This window comes from Sporothrix schenckii (genome assembly GCF_000961545.1).
Source record: "Sporothrix schenckii 1099-18 chromosome Unknown Cont48, whole genome shotgun sequence".
NCBI classification, from domain to species: Eukaryota; Fungi; Ascomycota; class Sordariomycetes; order Ophiostomatales; family Ophiostomataceae; genus Sporothrix; species Sporothrix schenckii.
Window position 1 is genome coordinate 1,623,828 of NW_015971149.1, and position 22,194 is coordinate 1,646,021.

Sequence of the window (22,194 nt, forward strand, 5' to 3'; positions counted from 1 at the left end):
AGCTACGAAGTAGGCGCTGATATGTTTCCATCTTTGCTCTCCACCATCTCTGCTGTGCATCTGTCGACTTGGACTCGACTCGACTCAACCGACCTTGAGACAGCCGCACTGCACTGCGCCTCGCTATACAGCACACCTAATATTTCTCCCATTTTTTGTACGGCGTAACTGCTCCGCACTTTGTCATCTTTGACTGTATTGGACAAATGGCTGCATACAAAAAAGTCCTGCAGAAAACAACAGTACGACAGTGAGTAGCAGCCACACAAATACGACGTATTTCGTAATGCCTCTGCCATCGTAAGATATTACTGCCCATACGCACCCCAACAACCGTTACAGTGCGCTATTATTATGATCCAGTCGAGCCTTTCATGTTCCCAGGTGGGCTTTGCCTCTTCGCCCGGCAAGCCTTACGGCTAGTGTCCGATACTAAGACCCCTAGGCCAGGCGTTTTTTCAGGGTCAACCAATACATGAAGTCTTGGCTTCGCCGCTATTTCGCACTTTAAATTGAGATGCGGCTAACTTACGGTGGCCCACCGGTTCGCCGCCTCCGTCTCTCTCTGCAATACAATTCCGTCCCGGATTGCGCACCATCGTCCCAGCAGGAATGTATCGTTTTGCAAAACAAAAGGCAACAAAGACCGCTCAGACTTCACCACATCCCTTTCCACTCCGCCTTTGGATCGCCGCAGACGGCCAGCATGCTTGCCGTCTTTGGGGTCGACCTTTGTCGAGGCGCAAGGCCGTGTCCAACCAAAGAAACTAGCCTCAACAAGGAGACCGACCCATTCGTTTCCGGTTGGTCCAGAGGTCCAGTTGCAGCTTTCCTTTCTGTCCTCTGTCCGCTTGTCTGCTGGTCTCCTCTTTTTGTCACTGAAAAACGACCAAGAAACGTGCGGCCGCGCCCCACCGTCACACACCCCCTATTTGCCAACGGCTTGAAGCTTATTGCAACTCTGGACCGCAGGGCTGACCGCGCTGGAGTTGGAGGCTTTGGAGTTGGCTGTGTCGCGTTCTTCGCCTTTGTTCTTCTCCCCTTTTGTCGTTGTCAACTTTGCACTGCTTTCATCCGTGTTCGATGTTCTTTGTCTTGGCGCTGTCAAAACCCCCTTCTAGACGGTCGATAGGCTCGTCCTTTGCTCTTTCCTTGTAATTTACAACATACACCGTGTCGTGTCCTGTCTTGTCGTAGTTTCGGGAAGGAACAGAACCGCGTCCATCGTGGCCTTCGTTGGGCCCCCAAACGGGAAAGGAGGCGGACTGTTTATTTTCTCAGCTGCATCTTAATTCAGAAAGAACGACCGGCGCCACACTTGCTCTGCCCCCATCGTTGCACAGCACTTTCTGACTGTACGAAGTACGACGTATTACTTACACTGCGGCTTCCCTTCCACTCTTTCCTCTTTTGACGTACCCTGGTCCCCCCCCATCCCCGTTCCTTCCAACCAAGGCCAGCCCCCAGCCAAAGCCAAAGCCCCAGTCAGTCCAGAGCCGAAAAACGAGGAAACCGAGCAAAGAGAAATACCTCCGTCGAGAAAAAGGAACCCTTGCGCGCAGCCTTACCGTCTTGATCTGGCGTCGACCCACTCTGCAGCTCGCAATCCTTTCCCTTCCTTGCCTTCTTTCTGGCTTTCTGCCCCTGTGTCTTTCTCTGTTTGGTTTTGTTTGGCTTTGTTTGCGCTGTTCTCACCTCGTTCCTTCTATTGTGCCCGATCCTTCAGTGGCTCCTTCTGTCTTTGCCCCTGTTGTTCTCTGTCTGGTCTGCTTCGTTCCTTCCCCCAGGCTGCTTTTTGCCCTGGCCGTTTTCGTTTCTGCTGCCTTTTCCTGCTTCTCACCAACATTGAGGCTCTTTTTGGCTTCGTTCGTCTCCTCTCCTTTTGCGGCCGTCTTTTGTTTTGTTCGCCTCTCCCTGCAGCCTTGTCGACTGGAGAGCTGGGCAAACAAAAACATTGAGCAGAGTGCCAGCGTCATTGCACTCTTTCCGCTGATTGTTTTCTTCTCTTGCCTCTCTCCTCTCCCTCCGCTGAGTTTGTTCTTCTTTTGGCGGCTCTCCGTGATACTCGACAACATCGACATCCTTGACCCCGCGTCCCTCGTCCCTCGTCCTACGAAACCCTCGCCCATCATGCGGTCTGTCCGCAGCCGGCTCTTCGGCGACATCTCCCTGTCCACGGCCATCACCGCTGCACTCGGCTTCGCTGCCACCGCGGCCGCCGCTACGACGTCAACCTCTGGCGTTTTTGATGCCCATCCGGCAGCAGCAACCACCGCTGCACCTGACGGCAACGGCGGTACCGGGTTTTCGGGCGGCAACGGCGGTTCTGGTTCTGGCGGTTCTGGTTCCGGCGGTTCTGGTTCCGGCGGCACTCCCGCAAACTCCGTCATCGTATTCACCCCCGGCGACTTTTACGACTACGATCCCTCACAGCCCGACGACGCCGTCTTTATTGCCAACAGCGCCCAGCCCAGCAAATCGTTTTCCTTCACTGTGGCCTCGACTGCCTACAATGTGACCGGCGCCAAGCTGCGGGATACTGTGAAAGGCACCACCGTCGCCACGGCATCCCCTAACGGAGCCGAGGGTCAAGGCATTGGTGGGGAGACTGTTGTCATTACGTGTAGGTTTCCCACTCTTCCTCTCCCTCTCTCTTTCGCCTTTGTTTTTTTTCTTTTCTTTTTTTCTATATGCAAAAAGCTCTAACAAAACAGTGAGTGTCCAACCCACCGGCACCGGAACCCAGACGGGTACGGTCACGCTTGTCGACTCGGGCACGCTTTTTGACAACCATCTTGATGGGTCCCCTTTGTTTTTCGAAATCACTTGGACCCAGGAGGGAGGCGTCGAAGGTTCGTCCTTCAGCCGCACATTTACTTATGTCAGCTCCACGGCCATCATCAGCACTGTCCTGCCCTACTACACCAACACGAACCCCATCTTTGTCGAGTCGCGCATTGGAGGCTCGCAGACAGCAGCCGTTGCCAAGACGGCTACCTCCGCAACATCCCAACCTACGGCCACGGATGGCAATGGCTCAATGAGCGGACCCACTCTCGGCGGTGGCAGCACTAGCACCAGCTCCGGCATAAGCAAGGGTGCCATTGCCGGTATTGTTGTGGGCGCTGTCGCTGCCATTGCCATTATTGCCGCCCTCGTCTTCTTCTTCCTGCGCCGCCACAGCCGTAACCGCAACCGCGCAGCCAACCAGGCGTACAACTCGGCTCTTCTCTCCGGCTCCGTCGAGCCTTACCGCGGCGCTGGTCCTGGCCCGGATCTCGGCGGCCCTGGCCCCAATATGCATCCCACCACGATGCACGACGGTATGGGCTCGGGCACGGCTGTCAACCTGATGGAGAAGGACGCAGTCGTGGTCGGTGCTGCTGGTGTTGGAGCAGCTGGCGCGGCTGGCCGCTTTGCTGGGCCCGATACACCCAACAGCCCGCACAGCCCGTATACCGACGACGACAACAGCACACCGCAGATCATTCCCACCCGGCCTGTCCCAACGTCGTCGTCCGCAGGCGCGTCCGCTGCAGCATCACCGACCGTACGGGCAGCGCAAAACGCCACGCCAGCCGTGTCTCCTGTGGCTGCGTCTGCACAACCAGTAACGCCGGTCGCGCCAGTCGGTGCAGGGGCGGGTGCAGGTGCAGGCACAAGCTCCGCAACGGCTGCTCAACCTGCGTTGCGTGGCCAAGTGGCAGCTCTGATTGAAGACCACATGACGCCCGAAGATGTAGCCCGCCTCGAGGCAGAAGAACGCGAGCTCGACGCGGATATCGAGAACGCTATTCGCAACCGGGCGGCTGCGTCAAGCCGGTAAAGAAAAAAAAATGGAAGACGGGAAGACATCGTTTTGCATGAGGCGAAGAATCTTTTGACGCTTATTTTAATGAAACAGCCATCTATTATTTGTTATTTTCATCCTTTCACCTTCAAACGTCAGATTAACCCCACAAGCTCAACTGAGGCTTTCTTGGCGTTGGCATTCATCTATTGATACTTCTATATTCTTACTGCGGGTGGTTTGTTCAAGCTTCTTCGTTTTCGTTTTGTTTATCAAGATACACCCTCGTTCACTGTTCTTTGGGTAGAGCAGCGCAAGCATTTTGTTATATTGGTCGTGCTTTTTCATTTTGAACATTTTGGATACGCGGAATGATCTGTGGCAAAATCAGATTCATGGATCGCCATAAAAATGAACTTGACTGAATGCATTTATTTGTTTTTGAAGCATGGCTTTTGGAAAGCAGAACAATATATACATGAACACACCAGTTCAAGAGTGACCCATCTACTCCGGCTCCTGATCCTTGTGCTTCTCACGCAATGACTGGATGAACTCGCCGGCGCCCGACCGCTCAGCCTGGTCCAACAGCCGCCGCGCCTTGCCCACCACCGGCGCATCAATCATCGCCCCGTCCAGCGTAAAAGCACCCCGCCCGCTCGCCGCCGACTTGTCCTCTGCAATCAGCACCCGCACCGCCCACGCCAGCTCCATCCGGTCCGCCTCGTCGTACATGCGCCCCCACACCTGCTGCACCACGCTCACCTGCGTTGGGTGGATGCACTGCTTGCCTGTGAATCCCCGCCCTCGTCCATCCCGGCACTCCTCCGCCAGTGTCGCCAGGCCCTGGTCGCCCCGGAAACTCGTGCACACGAGGTCCAGCGCCGAGTTGAGGCCAAACGCCCGCGCCGCCGTCACCACTGCACTGCGCGCATACAAGAACTCGGACAGCGACGGCGACCGCGTCAGAGACAGGTCCAGGGCAAAGTCCTCGGCAGCAAAAATGAGGCCGTCCAGGGAGAGGCCCGCGGTGGGGGCGGTGCCGGCCGCGCAGATGTCGCGCAGGTCCATAATGGCGCGGGCCGACTCGATCAGGGCAATCAGTTTGGGGCCGGCCGCCGTGGCGCGCGGCGCATCGCCCCGGTTTCGCCGGATATGGTTGACAACGTCCGAGACAAACGCCAGGTCGGACGGCGCGTTGGTCTTGGGCACCACAATGGCGCCGACGGCCGAGAGCGCCAGCGGGCCGAGCTCCGTCAGGTCGGCGAGCGCGTGCTGGGTCGACACGGCATTGATGCGCACCGCAATCTCCGTGTTGGCCGGCGTCTTGATCTTGGACTGGGCCAGTGCCTCTAAATGGTCCCGGAGCGCGGCACGGGCGGCGGGCTTGGCCGTCTCGGTGACAGCGTCTTCGAGGTCGTAGGTGATGTTGTCCGAGGCGAGCGTGAGGGACTTGGCCAGCATCTTGGGTGACGATGCGGGGACTGCAACCAAGGTGAGTAAACGGGCTCGTACATAGCCGGTTTATAACGCGACAACAATGACAACACCTTACCATAAAGAAGAGACCGTCGCAGGACGGGAGCCGCCATTTTGAATATCGAGTGGCCGGCTAGGCTGAATTAAATCAAATGAGTGTTGCTTCGAGACAGACTCTCTAGAAAAATCACCGAGTCAAATACGGGAACGAAAATGAAACACAGATGCGGTTGCTCCGCAGTTCTTCAATGACATACGGCGAGTTTATATCGGCTTCTTGATAGCCGATATGCTTTTCTGTACTCACTCCCCGCAGTTCGGCGACAGTTACATAGTGGACCTGCAAGGATACGCCAGTGGAGAGGTCGCTGTAAGTTGCCTCAGCGTCTAGCGAGCATACTACATTTTCTACTAATAAGAATAGTTCACGTGATGGCGTGCTGCTCATAAAAGTGATAATTTCCAACCAAATCCAGTCAGCCCTTTATAGTTCTGCATTGTCTATGTTAAATACGATGGGAATGCCTCGTAACAGTTTCATAATACTGGAAACTATTCGCTGCACCTACGTTTATTACTTTGAGTTACTCGTTGAATGACAGACGGCGTTATAAACGTCAGCTTCATTTCTGCCATTTATCACCGCCTTCCTCTAGAAGCAACAGGCACCTCTCATAAGGAAAAGTGGGGACGAGCTACACGTATGCATCGCCCTTATCGTATCGTGTCTGTCTCCTTTTCTCCAAATGCGGAACAAAAACGACACGACAACCTTCCATTTAGCGACAGCGCCTTGACGGCAACAACACCGACGACGCCACCGACAGCGAATCGCCATCGCGTACGACGACAAGATAAGCCCTCAGTTCGAGTACACTGCGACTCGGCGACCTCCCAGATTTCTTCGACGCCAACATACTTTGGCATACCGATTCGCGATATTCGTCTATATTCGTTTCTGTCTCTCAGCTTCACCCGCGAGCAGCACCCGGCTCTCCTTGTCCATCCACACACACGGCACACGCCGACCGCACCATCGACATGGACGCTCCCCAGCAGCAAGCGCCACCGCAGCCGGGCGCGCTGCACTGGCGCCTGAGCTCGCACCCCATCACGCTGCTCACCTTCCTCGCCTTCCGCATTGGTGCGTTGGCATAACGACCTGGTCCATGCTTGCCCATAGCTTCCGCTGCTAACAATACTGGCATCTCCAGGGAGCTTGCTCGTCTACCTCTTTGGCTTGCTTTTTACAGGGAATAAGTGCGTGCCTCCGTCTCCTTTTGTGTGTGTGGACCGTGTTCCTTGTTGCCAATGAAAAACTAACCCCAGCCGCCTCTCTGCAGGGTCCTCGTTTTCATCATCACCGTCCTCCTCCTCGCCGCCGACTTCTACTACCTCAAAAACATTGCCGGCCGCCGCCTCGTCGGCCTGCGTTGGTGGAACGAGGTCAACCCCGAGACCGGCGACTCCAAGTGGGTCTTTGAGAGCAGCGACCCGGCGTCCAACCGCGTCCCCAACGCCACCGACAGCCGCTTCTTCTGGCTGGCCATTTACGCGCAGCCCCTGTCGTGGACCGCGCTCGCCGTCTTTGCCCTCTTCCGCTTCAGCGTGCTGTGGCTGCCGCTGCTGGCGATTGCGCTGGCGCTGACCGTGACCAACGCCCTGGCGTTTTCGCGGTGCGACAAGTTCAGCCAAGCCTCCAACCTGGCCGGGTCGGCGTTTTCGTCAACGAACCTGGCCGGGTCGATTGCGAGCGGCATGGCGAGTCGCTTCTTTGGGCGGTAGACTTGTGGGGAGGTGACGGTTGGGCATATGACGACACAACGAATCAAAAGAAAGGGGAGACAGGGAGAGGAGAAAAACAAGACCAACGGCCTCGATCGTTTCAAGGACAATCCGTCTTGTCGTGGTCAAGGTGCTGCCTCGACTGGCCACGACCATACATACCCTCGATACGCGAAAGGGACGGAACATACCCTCCGACGCACATCGTAAACACGACACAAACAAAAACCTGTTAACTACCACTGATTTCAAGGCGTCTTTACTATTTTTGTTTTTTTTTCTGATATCAGCACTTCGGTCCGGCACAGCAAACTGGGTCTTGGATGTCGGGTTTGACCTCTTTATGTTTTCTGGGGACATCGTTTCATGTGGGCAAAGAAACAATTTTATTTCGTCAACTAGAGAATAGCCTGTGGCTGTACAATATAATATGGAACGGGGTATGTAATTTCAGCTTGAATCTGCCATTGTTTATGGTTTTCACGACTGTATGGTTTCTTCACAGTACGTAGATTTCACATATCTCGTTGTAGACTGAAGATAGTGTAATGCATACTTTGTGGTAACATAAAGAAAACAAGAGAGTACTACTTGCAGAACGGAGCGTTGCGGCAGAACGAAACTATGTAAGCCCTTGCGAGACAAACGACGCGCATAAAATGGGCCGATAAAAGATATGTACGACGGAGGAGGACAGCTGCAGACTTTCTTCGCTCCCTCGAATTCCCTAAATACCCAGAACGAGGTCAAGTGTAACATAAAAACATAAAACATAGAACAAAGAATAGCGAAAGTCTTTGGTGGAGGCTTGCTCACCGACCCAAGCTGTTAGCCATAATCAAGAAAAAGCAAATAAAGACATACCATGAAAAATGAAAATCAGAAAAAAAAGGGACCCTCTTGCCGACCAAATTAATAGAGCCATCATAATCAAAACAACGATGGCTTTCGGTCTCATAAACTCCTGTGTTATACCGTTCTTGTGGCCCGTCTCGCAAAGAAAAATCATCAAAAATCATAACAGCGCGTGTGTGTGCCGGTGTGGGTAACGATCGTGGTAGGTCCCGATGAATATCGCCGTCATCTAGGTGTAGTTTGTCCGCCTTTCAAATGTCGTAGCCGATATAGTAACGCCGTGGGGGAAGGGATGATAAAAAGAGGGTCATCTAGAACGTCCAAGGAGAAGCAGCCAATGTCTGCATGCATCTACCACCAGAAGGTACGTGGATGAAAAGAAGTGAAGCATATCCAGAAGCGAGGACAAACAAGGATGTCGAATCCGAAAGAAAAGTAAAAGTCAAAATACCAAGAAAGTCAAAAGCAAACAACCCCGTAATCGATGTAGACCGCCGCCTGATAAAGATGCTGTGCATTGTATCCCGGTAGCGTCTTTTGAACTGTAAAGCCCGTGGAAACAACAAATGCCTCTTTGTAAATGACCAAATAGGTGGAAAATCAACCTTCCCAGAGGATGTCCCCAAGTGTGTGCAGATGCGCCGGTATACTGTGCCAATACGGGGTGGCAGGCAAGTATAATCATAAAAAGCATGAAAAGCAGATGCCGTGATACCAAAAACTGAAAAAAGAAGGCAACGTACGAAATGATGTCAAGGAAAAGAGGGGGGGGTGAAAAGAATGGTGGAAGAAACAATCCAAAAAGAACGACTGAGGATCACCGGATATCCAGCTGGAAAGGTTTGAAGCGGCCGCCGATTGTGTGACAGCGCGGGCATTTCCTGCTGGCGCCTTGCTCTCCCATCAAGACCTCGACACAGGCCTGGCAGAGACCACATATGCATTCGGTACACGCATACGATTCCCGGAGCTGGGAGATGTTGCCACACGCCGCACAGTAGATCTGCGGGTTCTGCGAAGAGTAGCTGGGAGATGAGTCGGACAGGCCACGGGATTCCATGTTGAAAACATCGCCACTTTCATTGCTCTCAACAGAGGGGAATGGCTCGGGCATCTCTTGCGCGTATGACGGCGGTGTCAGTGCCTGTTGCAGCGGTGATGCTTGATAGCCACCCTGGGCCTGCTGGTGGTGCTGGAACGCCTGATGTGGGAAAGGCGGCAAGGAGGCGCGGTGGATGGAAATCGGCGACTGCGGCACGGGAGTACGCTCGTCGTCAATGTCCTCGGTTGCGGAAGCCGCAGCATCGATCAGGTCTTCCCACCGCTTCCCAAAATCAGATGGCTCAGCCGACATTGCCTTCAGAGGTCCACCGGGGCGTAGCCTATCGACGGCCGACTCATTCTGAATACGACGCAGCCAGTCTGATGCGGAGCCCCGAGACCTTTGCTTCTTATGGTGGGTCTCGCGCGTCCGCTTGGTGATGGACTGCTTCCTTGGCCGCGAGGGTCCCAAGGGACGTTGCAGCGGAGGAAGTGTCGACGAGCGACCGGGCGGCGAACCGGACAGAATGGAGGGCAGAAGCTCACGCTGCCGATTCATGTTCATACCGGGAAAGGGCTCGCTGGTGATGTCAGGGTTGGCCATATGTATCGGGGGAAGCTCGATAGACGAGTGCGACAAGCGGCCTTTTTCTGTGTCGGACGTCCACCCCTGAAGCTGTGTTAGCGTACCAATCTCGATGCAGAAGGCGGTCATTGCAGACAAAAGAAAAGGTAGACGGCTTACATCTCCCATTGACAAACTTACCCCTTCGTCCCAATCGCGATCAAGTTTGTGGTTGTGAAGTTGCGCGAGAGCTGCGGCCGCACTTGCGGCCGGCAGCGCAGACCCGGCAACGAATTCGTCGGTACTTCTTGGGATGCCCGGGGCGCCATGCTTGATGTCGTGCAGGTACGGTTTGTTCTGGTTCTGGTGGATGGTCCCATGGCCCATGGAGTTGTGGATTGGCGGGCCATTCAAGCCGGGATTGAAGTTTCCGGGACTACTGCCGGACATGCCGCGATGAGCGGGCCCCGCATTCTGTTGACTCGGCAGGCGTTCGCTCGGTGGTGTGTTGATCATGAGCAGAAAGCTTTCTTCGGTAGCCGGAAGCTTTGAGATGTAATGTTCGGGATGCGCGCGACGGATATGCTCCTGCATGGAGCGATATCTCTTTTCCTTCAATGAGAAAATAAAATTAGAAAGAGCTCATGAAAGCGACGGAAATACCTACAAAAACAAAGCGACGAAAAGAAATTGGAAAGACTTACGCCAATGCATCGCTTGCGACAACTTGAGCCATCTTGATTCTTCAAGGGGCAGACGACTTCGTTGTTCGAGTCGGTGATAGAAAAAGAAGAAGTGAGAGAGGATCTGGGTGGCATCTTGACCCCACCATGCAATGACGACTCTGGGGAAATTGAGTCTTTTTATGTCAAAGTTCAGGGACAATTGATTAAATTGACCGCACGTCGTAAAATCTAAGCTTTTTCTAGAATTCTAGAAAGCTTGCAGCTCCGTCGGCGTATGGGAAACGATTGAGAGAACAAAAGCTGTTGTATCGCTTATGGCGTTCGTAATGATTGAATGAATGAATTGCGGGCACCAACAGCGGGACGAGCTTGTAGGTGGTGTTGCTGCTACTTGCTTGTGAGAGTAACTTTCCGATAAGACGAGAGGAGAAGGCGGTGACGATAGTGGCGGTTGTTGTCCGTATAAGTTATATCCACAAGCTTCAACGTCGTTGTTAAATAACGGTCGATTCGTGGTAAACGTCACGAAGCGGCGGTTGGGGAAATAGTGGCACTGAAAAAGAAAAACAAAAAGGGATGCTTGTAAGGTCCCAGCGATTGCGCGAAAAAAAGCGTCAAGTATCGCCTGCGATAATGGTGGTGGTGTGAGCAGCACCGATGGTGATTTAGGATGAGCGGGCAACAGCGACGCAAAAGGATAAGCAGCTGACGAACTGAGGTAGTGGTGGATTCGTAAGTGGTCGGCGAAAGGCAAGCTGGAGGAGTTCAAGTAGCTGTATGTTGCTGGCGCATTTAGTCGACGGAAGATGGCGGCCGTGAAATGAATTTGGTGAAATGCGGTTTGAAGGTTGAAAAAGAAGGAAAGAAAAGAGGCGACGAGCAAAGGTCAAAAGGAGAACAAGCTATGTGTGTACGAGCTATATGCATTGGGTGGCATGTGTTCATGCCGCGGATTTCGGTTCCCGTTCTCTATTTGGTGCTTGGTGGTCTTGTTTAGTCAAATAGTCTTGGTCCCAAGCCGTCGAAAGTGGCGGTGTTTCGTGACGGGCGTAACAGGGAGGAAAGGGAGAGCGACGGGGGATGAGCAATGGGCGGTAGCTCCAAGCTCCTGGATTGCGTTGCTTGCTGTCAACAGAGTTCCCGGAAACAACTAAAAAAGAAGAACAAGGAGCTCGATCGCCGGTTGCAAGCTGGGCCTTTTTCCTTTTTAAGCTTCTGGGGTTGTAACAAACAGCGTTTCGGAGAGCGCGGGCGGCAAGTGGCTCAACTGGGAAAGCGGGCTGGGAACAGAAACAAAAAACGGTGCGGTCGAAGATTGAGTTGAGTCAAGGTCAAGTTGTGCTTCGGGGTTGGCCGTCTCGGCCAGGAAAGGCAGCCCGAATAAGAGGAAACGTGTCGAAGATGTTTTGAATTGTTGGAATGTGCTGAAAGAGCTTTGCAGACGTAGCGTTATGCAGGTTTGTAAGGCGTTGTGCGAGGGATGAGGAGATGCAGAGCCATGAAAGAGCTGAGAAGGAGATGGTGAGGGGAAATCCTAGAGATAATAGCTGTCCGGCGTACGGTGACTGGAGAAAGATGGACGTCGGGTAGCGTGAAGCAATTCGTAGAAAGAAAGGGCGTAACAACGAGGTTGTAGGTGGAAGAAAGGAAGAAGAGAAAACGTGTGGGCAGAGGATTCGAAGAGAAGTTACGGAGCATTAAGCAGATCAGTCGTAGTAAGGAAAGAGCAACATCAGTTTGTAAGTATCTACTATGGGACGGCCAAAAGAGAAGGAGCAATGAGCAATGGGGTGTGGAGAGGCCGAAAGCAACGATAATAGATAATCAAGCAGGCGGGACCCGGTAAAAAGTAGAGAACAGCGAATGAAGAGCACTAGGAAAGAGCAAATGGGCTGTGTACAAAGAAGCTTATGAGCAAAGTTGGCACAAAAGGACGAGGCTCGAATGGGAAAGACGGAAGTGTGGAAATAAGAAGGGAGGAAGGCGAGAGCGCGCGGGCAAGTAGAGAAAAGAGGGAAGCGGCCAACGAAAGCGAGACAATAAGAGAAAGACCAGGGGCAAAAGCACAGACGAGGAAAAGCTACGACCGAGATAGAAAAGAGCGCCGGAGGTGGCTCGAGGAGGGAAGGAACGGAGGGCATGAAAGAGCTAGGCCAAGTCACAAGGTCGGTCGGTCGAGTTAGCGGTTTGGCGGTGGCATGGCTCAGCGGCTCAGCGAAAGGCGGTGGGCGCAACCAAGCTGTGAGCGAGGAGGGGACGTGTTTCTACTGGTGCAAATGCACATGGTAATACGGAGCTTCTCTGTTACTGCGAAAGGAACTGAACAAATGGAGCCCATGCCCGCCAAAGTCGTAGCTCGCAGCAAGGAAGCTGCGACTCGAACCCGCAGAACGCGCCGTAGAGCTGTCACCTGCCGCCTTTCTCTGCGTCCCAGCTCTTGCTGGCCTCGTTGTATCTTAGCAGGTCCCTCTCTCTATCGGAGCAGCCAACGTCCAATCCAGCTTCCCCCAATCAATGCCCTCCCGCAATGCCCAGTCAATCCACTGAAGGCCAAAAGGCCGCCGTTCCGCTTTTGTAATGGATGTGGGTGATTCTCGAGAGAGGGGGCGGGGAGGGGGGGTGGGATTAAACTGGTGCACAGAGCGGGACGAAGAGGGGAGCGATGATGGGAGGGAACAGAAAGGGAAGGGGCCAGCCAAATAATGCACGAGAACGTTACGACTGCATGGGTCTGCCGTTTGGCTAATAAAAGAGACTTAATGCAAAGCAATCTGCAAGGAAGGCGAGGGGGTTTACCACAGAGCACAGAGCAGGTTTGGCGGCCAACAAGCGGCAGCTTTCACACGGACGATGGAGAGAACACGGGAGTGAAATAATACGTCGTGCATAGTAGACCTACAGAATGGAGAAGGGATGGAGATCAGTGATGCCGTGCCTGCGTCCAGACGGGAACAGAGTCATGAACGAAGGGAGGGCAGCGAGAAGAGGTGCAGAAATACAGAGAGGGACACGACAGTGTACTCCGTAGTGGAAGACGGATAGCAGGAACAAGGGGAGCTTTTGATGTCGTCAGGGCTTGCCAGGGGTGTGCGGGTGGCTGAGTGGGAGGGGGTGTGTACGAGACAAAATAGTGCAGGGGGTAGGTCGAGGCAAGGAAAGAGCTGTGAAGTGGCCATGTCGAGCCTGTGCTCTCGAGCAAAGATGCGGTCGGGCTTCTCCGTCTGCAAGAAGGCAAAAGCTGAACGGTTGATTCCTTCCTCTTTCCGGCACATAGCCGAGCTCACGACAAGGCGTGGCAATAGGCCCTGAGCTAGCTCTCCATCATGGTCACTTTTCACAGTTTTGCTTCTTTGGTCGTCAGATTCGAGATGTAAAGGTGTGCAGTTTTCAGCGTCTCAATTTCTCGAAAGATAGCCGATAGAAGTTTGGGGACAAGGGGACCTAGAGGGGGAGGGGGTCTGTCGCTTTTGGCCACCGGTACCCAGGGAGTCAGCTTTTTTTTTTATATAAATAAAAAAAGTCTCGCTCTTCGCTCCTGCGACGTTGGAAAAAGCGACAGAAAGAACACCCCAAGTGGGGAAACCGAAGACGTCGGAGCCAGGAGTTGGGTAGCGGGAAATGCTATCTGATTGGCCATCTACTGAAGAATAGCTCAAGCTCGCCTGCTACAGAAGCATTTCAGAGGCGAGTCAGATGTGTCTTGCTCACCCCCTGTAACGGGCAAGTCACAAGCAGGTATTTACTAGAGCTTATGACTCTTTGTTTGCCGTTTGTGGCCAGCGAGTAAGGCGTCCAAGTGCGCTCCGAGAGAAAAGGAGCTACAAGCTCGGAGTACGTCGTACTTGCTTGTTACTTTGGTGGCAACAAATGGTCAGCCAACAAGGTCAGATTGGTAGACCAGGAACAGATTCCGAGACCCCTTTCAATTGTCCATTTCCATGAGCTGTGGAATCCCAATCGGCGGCAGGCCGCGGGAGGCGCAATCAATCGATCGGTCGGTTGCGCGTTGGTCTTTAAAACTTTGTCTTTGAATAGCGACGAATGGTGTCTCGCCCCCTCTTGCCTTTGAACCTGGCCTCGTGAATTCTTCACCTGGAATGTACGTTACCTTGGACCCTGCAAATATATATGTGTACGCGGCAGCCTTCTAGGCGAAAATTAAAGAAGAAAAAAAAAACAGACAGGCGAAACAGAAAAAAAAAAGGAAAGAAACGACCAGACTCTCGGTGGCGCTCCACCGTTTTGTTTTAGTTCTTCTCCAGCAACTTCATGGGCGGGGCCCAAGGCTATAGAACAAAAAAAATTCAAATCCCAGGTGGGGAGACAAAAAAGAGCCTTTAACGATGACTTACAAACTGAGGTAGCGAAAAAGAAAAGATGACAAGGGAAAGGGTACCAAAATCTGCGGGAATAGTTAACTGACGGGTGGCAGGTAATTAATGGTCGAGGCAGACGAGACCGGCAGTGGGTCCCCTTCGTCTCGAGACCTATCTCAAAAGGGAAGTTTTACTGTTACCGAATGGAGACTTCCGCATTGCCTCACATGCTTCAAGCAAGCGTCAATATGGCCCCGCACCTGCTGTTTGGATACTTCCTTCTGCTCTGAGCTACAATGGAAGGAAGTCGCTCCGGCCAATGACTGCATCTATGTTACAAGTGCCACTGCACGACATAAAGATTACCCACTCCCTTTCTCTTTGTGTCTCGCGATGCCGGAGCTTGAAGCTTCGCTTTCTGCCAATTCTGCAAGACTTTGTCACGTCAAGACCCCAGTAACCACCGGCGCCGCCAACGGCAGCGAAACTACCTGCTGGGACTGTCACCGCAGACACCGCCATTCTCTTTGTGGCAGTCACTTACTCTCGCTCGGAGTCGAGCTTCGTTGTTTTCTCTCCACGGCCCACCAAAATTGCCCCCTGCAGCTACAAATCTTGGCCGATTCAGATAGAAGGCCTGGGAGCTCTTTGAAAGTTGCTCGTAGAGAAGTGTCTTCATGAGCCTGGAACACCACTCCTGTTCGACCGTTCGGCCACGAGCTTTGGTTGGCCGTTCAGAAACCAGCGTTTATCGCGGCATACCAACCGTCCTATATTCACTGAAAGCTACAGAGGTACAACAGTACATCTGCCCCTTGGTCTTTTATGTGCAGTGCACGTTTTGGTGGATTGCCCGAACCGCGTGCTCTATTGCCACTCGCCTCCGAGCTACCGGGTCTGAGATGTGAGGTGCCTTTCCTAAAATGAGTGGCCGATTGATTTTCCCTTTTTGGGGCAATACATTCTTTGAACGACAAGAGAGAAAGAAGACGGAAGCGGTAACTGCCATGGGCAATCGTTTCGCTTGTTTCGGCGGTTACGCCGTTTCCCTGAGAACTTTTATTCTTCTTTGTTCAAACCGTCGCTATTCAGGCGGCGGGCCCCTCTTTTTTTGTCCATCTGTTTTTCGTTTTTTTTTTTTTTTTTTTTTTTTTTTACTTTTACCCAAGACCAGGACGGCAGCGTTTGTTGCCTCCCAGTCAAAATCTCCTGGTGAAAGCTTTCGTTGACCGAGCTCATTTTTGCCCATTCGCCTCTGCCTTTTTTTGCCGTCCTGCGATGTTTGTGGCGACGAACCCTTGCTATCGCCCTTTTTTGGGGCTTTTTTTCTTTCACTTTTCTTCATTCCCGGTATCCGGGGTCTCTGTCCATGCCACACTTTTTCCTTTTTGCTTATTCCTCGTTTTTGTCTTTCTACTAACCCTTCTTTTGGCTACCTGCAGTACCCCATCCACAAGGCTGAACAATGAAGCACAATGACGATGCTTCGCATACACTGGCCGTTGACACGAGTGAGCAAGGCCGTGCTGCAACAGGAGGAGAAGCTCGTGAAACATCTTCACCGCCTCAATAAAAGCTCGAGGTCTCCATTTAAATTGCCGTTTGAAGGGGCACCCACAAAATAAAGAGAGCTGTCCCCAAGCTCCCGTGGGACGCAGGAAAAAGCTGGTATTTTGAAGGGGGTGTGAATAATGCCCGGCTAAATTCAGAACTTTTGATTGGCCGTAATGGAAGTCCCCACGATCGTCTTGACACGATGGAGTCTAGGTGCCAGAACAAAGAAAATAAAGTCCCAGAGCTCAGCTAATGTACCTGATGTAGCTGAGGGAGCTGAAGAAGCCGAGGAAGCTCCCTTTCGTGCATTTGGTGATATGTTCATGATCGATGCAGGACAAGCTGAGTGAATCCGGCCCATGCAGCACTCATTTTCCTAAATAGGGGGAAGCATTGACGGAGCACCACGACGATCCTAAGTAAGCTCTCGAGAGCTGACAAAAAGGAATGCATCGTGACGGAGCGTCTAACGAAATGTTCTTCGTCGTATCGCTCACAGCAATCATCATTCAAAACCAGGTGCTCTTTCTATTCTCGTGTAGCTTTCTCACAGTAGTCGTAGGGCCTATCAAATACAGATGATCAGAGCGTTGATAGGACTTCCCTTAATAGCCATCATGCCCGCCCACGCCTTGTTGTCGTCACGTTGATACAATAAATTTGAATTTGCTTGTGTATGGTCTTTTTCGACACCGGAGACAACTAAAACGAATGCAACAAACAGTAAACCAGAAAAAAAAATATAACCAAGTACCATTGCATAATAAAAAGATAAAAAATGTCTACTCAAAAGACCCAGGGCGTGGAGGGAGGGTACCTTCGTTCTAAGAAGGAGATGCTGAACAGCAGACGTTGCACAGAGAGAGCTGCCCCCCCGGAGCACCGGCCTAGTAGGCCCCCGGCGGCGGTTGGTTCTTGCCGTCGTCGACAATCATGACACGCCGCATCTGCCGCAAGAACTCGGACACAAAGTCCTCAAAGTTGATGGTGATGTAGCCGTCGCGGTCGTCGTCGTACTTTTTGAATGTGTCGGTCATGCGCTTGAGCGTGATGCACGACTGCATGAACAGATCGAACGTGATGACGCCGCGGTTCTCGCGGTCGTAGTTTTTGAACAGAAACTCAATGAAGCCGTCCGACAAGCGGTACTGGAAGGACACCAACGTGTTCTTGAACTCGTCCATGGAAATGTTGCCGCTGCGGTCGGTGTCGAACCGGTTGAAGATGGTGCGCCAGCGGTCCAGAAACTGCCACAGGCCGACAAACTCTTGGAAGTTGAGGTCGCCGCTGCGGTCGCTGTCGAACATGCGGACCATCATGTTGACCGTGTAGGTGTCGAACTTGGTGCGGTCGCTGTTGACGAGGTTCTCCGCGAGCTGCTTCTCGGTAATGTAGCCGACGCCTACACTGTTAGTAGTTGGATGCTAAGTACTGCAATACAAGGACACATTGGAGACTCACGATGCGTATCCAGTCCTTCGAAAATGGTCCGCAGCTGGTCCGTCGTCAGCTCCTCGTCACCTTGGAACATGACGCGCGACTGCGGGCTCTGAGGAGCGGGCGATATTCTCGCTGGCGGGACGGGCGACCGCGGCGGGACGGGCGACCGTGGTGGTGGCTGCATGTTGGCACCGGCACGTGGTCCGCTAGGCAAGCCTACGCGACCCGGACCGCCGCCACCGCCGCCACTGTTGTATCCATCACGCGGGGGCCCCATCGGCGAGTGCGGCCGTGCATCTTGACGATATGAAGGCTCGGGCTGCCGCCTCGGCGGTGCCTGCTGCTGCTGCTGCTGTTGTGGCTGGTGGTACTGAGGTTGCTGCGGCTGGTGATATTGGGGCTGCGGTTGCGGCCGGTAGTTTTGCTGTTGAGGTGGCGGCTGCTGGTTGGTGTTGACTTTGTCGCCCCCTTTCTGTATGTTTGGTTCATGTTAGTGACTGCTTCTCTGTGACAGCTACGTGGGGGCCGTAGACTGCGGGCACATCGCGGCGCACAAGACAGACATGACTATGTCGACGGGAGGGAACTCGCCTTTTCGGGCTCGGCAAACCTGTCGGGGAGATCGTCGTCAGTATGCGAACCTTTCGAGATCGGGGACGCTCTTCGTGCCGGTATACAGCGAATCCCTCTTGCTCGACGAGCGCAGGACAGCGCAGCCACTAAGAAAGAGGGGGCGAAAAGAGAAGATAGACTTACCACGGGAGCGCGTCCGGATTGTTGGGGTTATGGTAGGCCATTGGAGGCAAACGTGAGGAGCTTGCTCGATGCTTGTATCAGTATCGTCGGCTGGCGGCGCTCGAAAATGCTGAATGGTGAGCCTTGGCGTGTCCTCTAGTGTTTCCCTCGAAAGAGTCGAGGTGGGAGGTAGATGTCGCAAAGAAGCGTTCGGGCAGCTAGATTTTCGAACGGAGTTCGGTGCACGGAACGATGCCCCAAGTTTCGAGGGGTATGGCGCTGTAGGGAACCCTGCTCTCTGAGGGGGTAGTTCGCACGTTTCAGATCAGTGTGCAGAGTACTGCGCCGCTGGCCTGGCGGAAGATGGAAAGGACTCTGTATGACAAAGATCGTGTCGTTGTTCGTACTGTCGAGTGCCGAGGAGGTGATCTAGGATGCGGGGCGCAGGGGTCACCGGAAGCTCGTTGCGGCGTGGATTTGTGTTTTGGTTCTCGAGAGGTTGTCTGCAGCCAAATCGCTGTGCGACTGGCGTGTGGACAGCTTGGTGACGTTATTGTATTAGAGATGAGATAGTCGGGCGGATATGACGGAGAAAGAACAGCCACATGCAGCTTGATTATGACAAACTGTGCCTTTCAAACGATGTGGAAGTTAAGAAGAGTGAAAGTCGCAAAAATAAGAACAAGGTTCGATATGGCCAAGGCAGTTTGGTCCTTCCCCCTTTCGATGCCAATAGTTCCTTCCTTTACTGTCTGACTGTCTACAACGTGCTTGGCCAAGAAAGCCAAAGAAGCCCAGCAAAATGGAGGGGTGATGTGGGGAAAGCCAAACGCAGCTGCAGGAGCGACGGAGTGATATTTTGAGCCTCCCCAGCACTCCTCGCAGTTTCCATACTTGGGCTGAAGTGGGTGGGAACGGGTCAGGCTTCGCAGGGTAGGCGCGATGGACTTTTTACGAACGAAGAGGAATAGCAGGGAAGGACTCTTGCCTCGCAAGTGCCTTGGCAGCTCCATTTGCGATGACGACTGATGCAGGAGTACGAAGTAATCACGAGGGGCGATGGGAAAGGCCCTGGCACAGATAACCCAAAAACTTGTGGCGCGCAGGCTGCGGCCGAAAGAGCAAAATCAATACTTACGAGAAGGGCAGTGCCTCGTGCTACAGGGTTCAGCTGACGAGCAAATGTGTTTGGGCTTTGGAATCTTGCTGCCTCGCGCTCCTGCCCGCGAAGAGAAGCCGTTCGTTCTTGCCCGATGGATTTGGTCAAGACTGAACAACAGGCAAGAGGCACCAAGCGATGCTGTCAGTCGCTCTTGCTCATTTTGCATTTAATCACTTGCGTGCACTGTGTACAGTTGCGTAGCCTTGACCTCCTTGCCTCGTCCTCGATGCCCACTAATATGGCGCATGGTGGGCAAGGTAAGGTAGACGAGGTCGTTCACGACAGCTTTTTCGTCCGTCCTCCTTGACAACGGAGAGCCGCTCCGGAAGATTGCGAAAGGCGCCCCGCGGTATATCCGTAGACGGACGTCCCTGTGTCCGTCTCACCGCGCTGGTCTGATGATATTGGCCGGCAGCCCTGTAAGATAGCATCGGTACCTTACCGTTAGAGGTCCGTGATGTTGCATAAGACAGTGATCGACTGTCACATCGCTCTTTCTATGTCTGGCCTCCCTTATGTCTTTCATGACTTGTCTTCATCTTTTGTCCGTCAGTCGCTCCTTCTGTTCCCCTATTTTGGCCGTATCACGGTCAGAAGCGTGAGAAAGAGTCATGCGCTAAATACAGGCCAAAAAAGAAAGAGCGATCGTGCCGTGGCTGGGCGGCCCATAAGCTCGCCATCGCATCCCCCAATGGCTGCTAACCGACCAATTTCTCAGCATTGCTCACATATCAACAATCAAGCTCTCTCGTACATTTCATTCTATATATAACCCACGAACGCTTCTCTCGACATATCCCGTCCATTTTCATACTGCTGCATGTATCGGTACAGTTCTCTCCAGCAAACCATCTCCGACGACCGTCCGGTTGATCAACGTCCCCTGAACCAAACTTCGATCGCATCCGCATGAACTACCCCGGTGTATAAAAAGACACCAAGACACGGCACATCAGGTTGCTTATCTTAGCCCCCGTCCCTCATCCTTCTTGCTCTCGACCGGCCATGACTGGAAGCGAGCTGCCACCACAGCCGAATGGCGTTCCGGAAGGCACACTCGACGCAGCTCTGACAGCTTCCGCGGTCGTCGAAGGCGAGTTTTGGATATTTGGTTATGCGTATGTAACGTATTGCGTTGTCGTACTCTCCTTGAGGGGACCTCGTTTGCTTTGTCTGCCTCGTATGAGGCTTGTCTGTTGCCAATTCATGCACCCCTAATCCTACGTCGCTTGTTGTGTCGCAGTTACGGCAGTCACAGCACACACACCACAAAGCACAAAGGCCCTGGCGGACTTGGCTGGGATGGACACATCCCCATTTCTCCCCGAAAACTTCTCCCTCCAATCATCTCCTTCGTTTCCCAAGTTCCGTCCCGCGTCGCCTGACTTGCCTCCTGCGTACACATTCCTCGAATGTCAGCGCCGACTTCAGCTCATTAACCAACAATGTCTTCAACAGGAGCCTCATCTGGAAGCCGCCACCACATTTCGGTACGATCTCGACACAGTTTCTCAAAGACCACGCTCTCTTGGACGATGTACTGATGCTGACCCTGGATCGGAGTAGACCGCAGAGTACCAGGATGGGTGACCGGTTATGTGCGCCGATTTTGGCAGGTATGTTACGACAGTCTCGCAATCTCGCTTTTCCTTTACACGCCGTCGTAACCTCTACCGAGTTGAACAGCTGCTAACATTTGTACTAGGCAAGGTGAGCATTTCAATCTTCTCCTCGTCGACGGGAACAGGACCAAGGGCTGGCAAAGATGCGTTGTCGTTGAGATGCGCAGACACAAATATTGACGTACGCGTTTTTGCCCCCCGCACATAGTGAAGACCACCGTGGCACCCCCGAGGCACCCGGTCGCGTGGCCACGCTCATTGAGCGCTCCTTTTGGGAGAAACTGACGGATCACCACGACTGCGCCTCCGACAAAGTCTGGGGCGTCGCCTACCGCATCGACGCCGCACATGCCGCCGAGGTGCGCGAGTATCTCGACATTCGCGAGATCAACGGCTACACCGTTCACTACACGCCGTTTTACCCTGCGTCCAAGGGCACTGCCGCGTTTCGCACCATGGCATACATTGGCACGCCCGAGAATCCGCAGTTTACCGGTCCGCAAGACGTTCAGGCGCTAGCGGAGCACATTTACCGGTCGACGGGGCCGAGTGGGCCGAACCGGGACTACTTGTGGGGCCTGGAGACGGCACTCGATGAGCTGAGCCCGGAGAGCGGCGACGAGCACGTCACAGACCTGTCGAACCGCGTGCGGGCCTTGGTCAAGGCTGCTTCTGAAGCCGAAGTCGAAGCCCAAGCCGAAGCGACGTCGAACGCTTCTGCTCAGTAACGGCAACAGGCGACATATAAACATAGATCCATACGACGACCTACGACTGACCAATGAACCGAATGGGCGGTGTTGAGAAGAAAAGAAATCAGGAGTCTGCAGGATCCCCCACAAAGGGTCTGCAGGCTCGGCGCGGTATGGCTCGACCGAAAAAGACAGTTGCAGATAACATACAAGCAGAACAACATCATGCGTGCGCCTCCTCCTGTTTATTTTTTTTCTTCTATTTATTTTACCAGTCAGCATCAGATCGTCAGATCACACACAGCGATTCCAGCAAGAGTAGTTGAGAGCAAGCAATTGGAGACCGAGAAATCTCTTGAAAGAATCCACATAACAACGAGTCTGAAAAAAGACCAAAGCAGTTTCCCTTATTTTGTTTCAACACACTTCGTGTTTTTCTTTTCTTTCCTTTACCCCGTCTCCCTCGTTATTT

General features: G+C 53.2%; 7 protein-coding genes across 7 annotated transcripts; 3 read left to right on the plus strand and 4 right to left on the minus strand.

Moving 5' to 3' along the window:
* Positions 1–2,130: 2,130 nt before the first annotated feature.
* Positions 2,131–3,826, plus strand: SPSK_00761 (uncharacterized protein; the record flags this gene model as incomplete). The annotated part of the gene is made up of 2 exons (XM_016727709.1): positions 2,131–2,623; positions 2,715–3,826. 2 exons carry the CDS (start codon positions 2,131–2,133, stop codon positions 3,824–3,826), a joined length of 1,605 nt encoding a protein of 534 aa, XP_016584361.1.
* Positions 3,827–4,297: 471 nt separating this feature from the next.
* SPSK_00841 (citrate lyase subunit beta-like protein) lies at positions 4,298–5,382 on the minus strand (the record flags this gene model as incomplete). The annotated part of the gene is made up of 2 exons (XM_016727787.1): positions 4,298–5,274; positions 5,346–5,382. The coding sequence occupies 2 exons, from the start codon at positions 5,380–5,382 to the stop codon at positions 4,298–4,300; spliced, it is 1,014 nt and encodes a 337-aa protein (XP_016584362.1).
* A 928-nt stretch (positions 5,383–6,310) lies between these two features.
* On the plus strand, positions 6,311–7,054 carry SPSK_00889 (golgi family apparatus membrane protein tvp23; the record flags this gene model as incomplete). Its single annotated transcript, XM_016727834.1, has 3 exons — positions 6,311–6,413; positions 6,484–6,551; positions 6,599–7,054. The coding sequence occupies 3 exons, from the start codon at positions 6,311–6,313 to the stop codon at positions 7,052–7,054; spliced, it is 627 nt and encodes a 208-aa protein (XP_016584363.1).
* Positions 7,055–8,726: 1,672 nt separating this feature from the next.
* Positions 8,727–10,333, minus strand: SPSK_10338 (transcription factor; the record flags this gene model as incomplete). Its single annotated transcript, XM_016736797.1, has 3 exons — positions 8,727–9,620; positions 9,717–10,127; positions 10,220–10,333. The coding sequence occupies 3 exons, from the start codon at positions 10,331–10,333 to the stop codon at positions 8,727–8,729; spliced, it is 1,419 nt and encodes a 472-aa protein (XP_016584364.1).
* A 6,625-nt stretch (positions 10,334–16,958) lies between these two features.
* Positions 16,959–18,308, minus strand: SPSK_00805 (uncharacterized protein; the record flags this gene model as incomplete). The annotated part of the gene is made up of 5 exons (XM_016727752.1): positions 16,959–17,473; positions 17,533–17,983; positions 18,030–18,102; positions 18,153–18,230; positions 18,268–18,308. The coding sequence occupies 5 exons, from the start codon at positions 18,306–18,308 to the stop codon at positions 16,959–16,961; spliced, it is 1,158 nt and encodes a 385-aa protein (XP_016584365.1).
* A 573-nt stretch (positions 18,309–18,881) lies between these two features.
* Positions 18,882–19,655, minus strand: SPSK_00884 (uncharacterized protein; the record flags this gene model as incomplete). The annotated part of the gene is made up of 3 exons (XM_016727830.1): positions 18,882–19,271; positions 19,385–19,515; positions 19,583–19,655. The coding sequence occupies 3 exons, from the start codon at positions 19,653–19,655 to the stop codon at positions 18,882–18,884; spliced, it is 594 nt and encodes a 197-aa protein (XP_016584366.1).
* A 758-nt stretch (positions 19,656–20,413) lies between these two features.
* On the plus strand, positions 20,414–21,758 carry SPSK_00806 (uncharacterized protein; the record flags this gene model as incomplete). Its single annotated transcript, XM_016727753.1, has 5 exons — positions 20,414–20,588; positions 20,652–20,898; positions 20,975–21,024; positions 21,114–21,183; positions 21,239–21,758. The coding sequence occupies 5 exons, from the start codon at positions 20,414–20,416 to the stop codon at positions 21,756–21,758; spliced, it is 1,062 nt and encodes a 353-aa protein (XP_016584367.1).
* Positions 21,759–22,194: the final 436 nt, after the last annotated feature.